The 6,123-nt window shown below is 46.7% G+C and overlaps 2 protein-coding genes across 2 annotated transcripts; one reads left to right on the top strand and one right to left on the bottom strand.

The window, feature by feature from the left end:
• Positions 1-1,470: 1,470 nt before the first annotated feature.
• Positions 1,471-2,313, top strand: Pmar_PMAR022769 (hypothetical protein; the record flags this gene model as incomplete). The annotated part of the gene is made up of 2 exons (XM_002779208.1): positions 1,471-1,537; positions 1,784-2,313. 2 exons carry the CDS (start codon positions 1,471-1,473, stop codon positions 2,311-2,313), a joined length of 597 nt encoding a protein of 198 aa, XP_002779254.1.
• A 2,379-nt stretch (positions 2,314-4,692) lies between these two features.
• On the bottom strand, positions 4,693-6,123 carry Pmar_PMAR022768 (Major intracellular serine protease precursor, putative; the record flags this gene model as incomplete). The annotated part of the gene is made up of 1 exon (XM_002779207.1): positions 4,693-6,123. The coding sequence occupies one exon, from the start codon at positions 6,121-6,123 to the stop codon at positions 4,693-4,695; it is 1,431 nt and encodes a 476-aa protein (XP_002779253.1).

The raw sequence follows: 6,123 nt of genomic DNA, 5'->3' as shown, positions 1-6,123 counted from the left end.
CCCCTTTCCCACTGTTAGTTGGACATAAGATATTGTAAGACTTCATGCTCTCGTCCAGGATTGGAAGAGGGTTACGGGGAAGACTCGGTGAGTCAACAGTTTTGATTTTGCCTGACGTCATGCCCATGCATTAATGTACCACTAACAGGCGAAGATCTCAGAACCCGATTCGTCGAATCTATCTCCTATCTCCCGTAAAACTGCTCTTACGATACTTTAGCGCGCGCCATATTCACGCAGCCCCACGTGAATTTGAACATTTCAAGACCAATCTTTGGTCACAGAATTTCAGTCTCAACCATACTTGAGAGGACACCTATTATCGTAGAGCTCTATGTGTACACGGATAATCAGCCAATTTCCACCGCTCATTTAAATTTAGCTTTTTCATTTGCAGCCCTATTCAGTAGGCCAGTCGCACCTGCGTGATTGCGTAAAAGGTTTGGGCGCGCTCTTTCAGGAGCCCCCACCCCTGGCGCGCGCTGATGCCATCAGAGCACATGTTGAAGCTTTGGGCAAAGCAGATGCCCAACACGAGGATTGGGACCAGTCAGAGAGAAATTCGAAAGCAGAGGCAGCAAGGTACTTCCAGTACCTCAAAATTACCACGAGTCACGCACTTTGAGTTGGGAACTTGGCGACAGGCAGTCTATCACGAACCATCATCAACTCAGACAGACTTCATGAACAACATTCGCCGAGTCTAGGCTAGGCTGTCTAGTATCATTACCAGTGAGTTCAACTCGGCAGAACCGAGTCGGCTCTAATTTCTCGTGATTTTCGAGTTCTCCTCAGCTACATATGTAGCTAGCTACGTGTATATTATCCAATAAAACCGTTTTATAGCCGTCAACGCCGGCGATGATGTAATCACGGAAGATGCTTGGGCATAATCATTTCACGAGTCCTATGCAGCGCAATTCGATGGATTTTGTTGATCCACTAATTCTAACTTACCTGCCCCAACGAATCCATGGCGTAGTGAGATCAAGTTGCTGCGTAGCGAAGTACGCCGCACGTGCACATCGTGCGTGAAACCGATATAAGCTGAGCACACGCAATCACAATCCGTGCTTGTCGGCCCTTTGTATTGCTGATACTGTTGGCATTGACACAGCTGGTTTGTCCATATCGTCATTGCCTCTCTCCCTATCTTCATTAAGAACATACGATAGTGAGGCAGAACCTGTTCGAACCCTTTCAAGGAAGTGTTACTCCTTCCCTTGTTCTTCTTCCCAAGGCGTCTGGTTGTACATGCGTGGCACGCATGATGTGTGACGCATCTCGGGACTATCCTGTCAAGAGGGTAGCAGGAGATGGACCTTCCACCAGACATTGTATATGACTTTGATGACGCGTCGCTTAGAGTTACTTGAGCCCGTGCGCCCCAAGGAATGTTGTACGCATTGAGAGGAGCATCTTGCTCACTTCCTCTTCAGTTGTGACGTTCGAGCTAGCATTTTGTCCATCATGGCTAGTATTTCAGCACTGCTGCTTTTTGCAGGACTGCTCCTTGGGTCCAATGCTCAGCCTATCGGTACGTATCACTATGAAGAAAAGCAGAGTCCTACCGGAGATTTTTTCTCTCTTATATTCACTGTGGACGCGGACAGGCGTGTGTCTATGTTCTTCTACTGCGCGGCTGACCAACACTTTTCGGACGGAGCACTTCCACTCAAAAAACAAGGGGGAAGCCAAGACATCTACAGCATCGACTACAGCGGGACTTGTACCGGAACTGTCGAATGGTGGTATAACAAGGTTAGATCAACATGCCCATCAGGCGGTAAGCCTCCGCATTTCTTTCCCTATCATGGGAAGATCGTGAAAGGCGACCTCGAGACGTTAGAATTCTTATCACCAAATAAGGTCTTGACTAAGTTCGAGGGCCGTACTCTCTCCTTCTCCAAAATAGGACAGTATCTCACACCAGCTGTCTATCACTTCTCTTCCCAGACCTTCGATATTCTATATGAGGTCTACGGAATTAATTCTCCGCAGCCCAACGATGCCAATATATGGATGAGCGTGAGGTGCAAGAACCAGCCGCTTCATGGTCGCTTCCAAAGCGAGTTCCAGGTCTCGCGTACTTCTAGTGACACTTCAATATACGTGGATAAGGATTATGAGATCTCCGTGGCCTCTGTACGTCGCCTGAACCAACTCAAGTTCTGGTTGAGGAGAAGATGTGGTATAACTACTAGCCACGACGATTTCACTAAAGTACGTCAGGAGGTGGGTGGTAGATTTGCTCCAGAGGTTGTGGTCACTGTTCTGAATGGTGAAGAGATCTATCTTAGGAAACTTCCGTGAGGGGGAGTTAAACCTAATTTCAGAGGCTGGTGGTTGTTAGCGGTACTAGATGATCAACATTTCACTATGACGGATCAGTGGTCTTGATCGCTAGTAGTCTCAAGATAGTAGTCTCAGATCAAGTCTTGGTGGCTTGAGTACTTCGACGATCTGACGATAAGTTGGAGCCGCCTCCAAGTGCAACCTTTTATTTACTTCTATGTTCTTTGAACTTAACGGTGTTAAGTTCATACTCTTCTTTTTTGCTGTGCGTTGGTGGTTCGAGTCGGTACTTTCTTATTGATAGTCGATCTCACGTACAGCACTTGAAGTGCATCACCTCAGGTGATCGATGATAGATGAGCTTGAGGGCTCCGAACTTATAGAGGATCTAGGATATTCTTTGTTGACAGCATCGGAATATGATTGGAGTTCAAAAATTGAACCCAGGTACCAGGCTGTAAACATCTTCTGATGCCTCACTCATCATTCAGCTTTGAGTTATTTTAAATAACTTATTTACCAGTGGTTATTGGCTAGACCAAGAACACACTAGACTGTAGCCCACAGTGGTCATTAACACCCATTATTTGTTTTGCGATGCATTGTACGTCCTAAGCTAGGACTCCTAACAGTGATCGAGTGTACAATGTGTATCATTTCTGAGTCAGTAGCGAGAACAGCAACGTGTCACCACCACCACCGTATAGCCACAAGGTGGTCGGCGTTATAGACTATAAACCAGATTGCCTTAAAAAGCGTATACAGTCCGCAGACTCCCCAAGGAATAGTACGAGAGAGTGATGGTTGAGACAAAATTTCTACTAAGTGCCGCTGCTGTAGTTACCACTACGACTAGGCTGACCCAGTAAGGGAGGCGACGCCCTGGTTCATGATGATAGAGCCTCCATGAGCGTCGGAGTACAGCTATTGCGTGTCCTGGCGCGAGAAGCTGAACTCAACCTCTCAGTGAAGGAAAGGTGTAAAGCGAGTAAGAGTCAGTAATGGAATGATATCGTAATAACAAGTTCAACGCCTTAGGAGCGCCACTGCAGAGCATCCCATGTAGCAATACCTTGTGGAGAACGATAGATAATGTTGCATTGTGTTTTACTATTACATTTAACGGGAATATGATAATGAATGACGCCCCCAATACATTCTACTACTTCCATCGTAACAGGATGCTCCACCAGAGTCGCGTACGATTCCAAGCACAGCTGGAAGCTAACTCAAGTGAGAGTTCTCGACCTCGGCTAGGGGGAGATGTGAAGGGCATCCCCATGACTTGTGAGACATTTTTTGGCACCCGAAAGGAACGACGCCTATTCACGAACTCCGAAGCAACAGGAACTTCTGTTCGAATGCTTCACCTAAGCACGCATCCCTCCTGCAGAATGCGATCAACGTACCTCAGAATCTTTAGGTTCTTCCAGTTGGCATCTTTGCTCGATTTGTCTGCGGTGGTGAACTAGAAGATGTGTGCAACACTTTTCTGCATGAAAATGGTCTCTACCCTTCTCGCATATCCTGCATCGCCACTTCCAACAGAATCCATTTTTGCCTGCCGAGTCACTAGGCACTTTCACCTTGTCAAAATATAGCCTTGCGTTCAGGATGACCATTATGAAAGAAGAACTCTGAGATGGACATTCCCGGCGTCGGATGAGCACAATGGTTGTGTCACAATCTATTCTGTAGTCCACTAGTAATACTGTTGTATCGAGTAACCATCAGCGTAGAAAGGATTTTGGGGAGCGAAGAAAAGGAAGATCTGCGCTCAACAAAATACTTCCACTTGGCATACACATATAAGAAGACTGCTAGTAGTAGTCATTATTATTTTTTCTTTCGAGGATTTAACTCCGAATAATACGAATTTGAGATAGAATATTTCATTTCACCATCGAGAACGGATGGAATTTCACGAAAAAGTAGTATTTTTCCAGTGTTTTTCCATTCCGAAAACGGAGGGAAAATTTTTGGAAAATTTGCCCGGAAATTTCCAAACGCCCGTGCAAACACTATGCAACTTTGCGACACTTCGCAACCAAGGACGAGGCGGTCATTCAAGCTCATATCTGTCGCGATTTGTTCCAATGACCCACTGAAAGAGGCACTGAACCCAGAACATTGATAAGTAGTTCATATCCCTTTCTATACTGAAAATGTTCCTGTGATAAACAAGATAAAGCCGTCACAGCGGTTGACAGCTAAGTTGTCAACGGCATTCAACTCGAGAACAATGATGAAACAACAGATCTAACAACGGAACCTCGACTCACTCAATAGCTCGATAATAAAGCCTAGAAAGCACTCCAAATGATAAGCGCTCCCGTGTAAAGCTTTTCCCTTCGACAAGGGATGAGGAGAAGGTGATATTTATTGACTCAACGATTTTCAGCGTCCGTAACCCCTGAGCGAATTACTCGCTGCGAAGCTGATCACTTGCTTGAGAGCCATTTGAACGGCCTTGAGAGTATCCACCTCTCCGATGTCAGATAGATTGAACTCATTGGGGATACCAGTTGTCCTAGAATTTATGATGATGTTCGTTATATCCTGGCCTTTGAGACCCAGAGTAGCCAGCAAAGCCGCGACACCGGCAGTAGTGGGGGTCGACATCGATGTACCACTCATATAGCCATATGACCCTCTTGGCATGGTCGAATAGATATAAACACCGGGAGCGGCCACCTTTATAAACGTAGCAGCATTCGAAAAACTAGCCAGAGAGACGGTTTCAGTTGGGTCAGAAGTACTGGCAGCGATACAGAGCATAGATGGGATTTCTGGCGCATAGGAGCACGGATAATGTGCATCATCCTCTAATCTAGCTCTGTTATTTCCAGCAGAAACAATTGTAACATGCCCAGCAGCAGCAGCGTTCTTGAAACCAGTTTCCAGGAGTTTTTTCGGGATAGCATAGCCATATGAATGAGAGGACAATGCGGCACCATTCTCGACCGCGAAGTTGAGAGCCCTCATTGCGTCACTGGCCAGGCCAGACCCGTATGAGTCAACGAACTTCAAAATCATCAGCTTCACATGGGGCATCGATCCATCCATATTCGCCACTCCTGCAATACCGATGCTATTATTAGTCTGAGCGGCTGCATTCCCGGCACAGTGAGTACCATGGCCATTGTCATCAGCAACATTAGTACTGTTCGTTATGAAGTTGAAGCCAATAGAGTTGTCAGATGGGTTCCTCCAGAATTGATTGACCAAGTCGGGATGAGTCATGTCAACACCACTATCGATGATGGCCAAGATAACATCCTTCAGCTCCGGTCCGGCTGAGCGAACGGCTTCCCAGGCAGCCCCTAGGCGGATAACCTCGAGGTTACGCTGGCAGGAGGAGGCGGGGTCGTTGGTACCGAGAACAGAATTGCCACCATTACACTTGGTGGTAATTATATGAGATGTTTGGGCCGTATGTGATAAGGGATTCGGGACCAGACTGACCTCAGAGTCTGGCTCACATTCAAATTCAATGTCGAGCAAATCTTCGGCTTTCCTCAAGTAGTCCAGAATTTGACTGTGACCAACTGAGCATTTAGACTCTACAATCTGGATCCCTATCGCCTTCAAGTCATATACCATACCATCTTGAGCGAAACACCGCTCGCACTCATGGTCATCTTGGGTGAGGGCGTATGCTCTTCCACCGGAAGCAGATATGACCTTTGCCATCATATTCGGTACATGACGGATGTCGAGTCGGTTTCCACGATAAGATATCGTGACCAGCGTGCGGTTGGAGACAGCGCCACCGGAGGCTAGAGCATAAACAAGTAGTGTCGATAAGAATGCCGAGTATGCGAGCAT

This window comes from Perkinsus marinus (genome assembly GCF_000006405.1).
Source record: "Perkinsus marinus ATCC 50983 genomic scaffold scf_1104296947704, whole genome shotgun sequence".
Classification (NCBI taxonomy): Eukaryota; Perkinsozoa; order Perkinsida; family Perkinsidae; genus Perkinsus; species Perkinsus marinus.
Note: the sequence above shows the minus strand (reverse complement) of the source record. Positions and strands in the feature narration are given on the sequence as shown.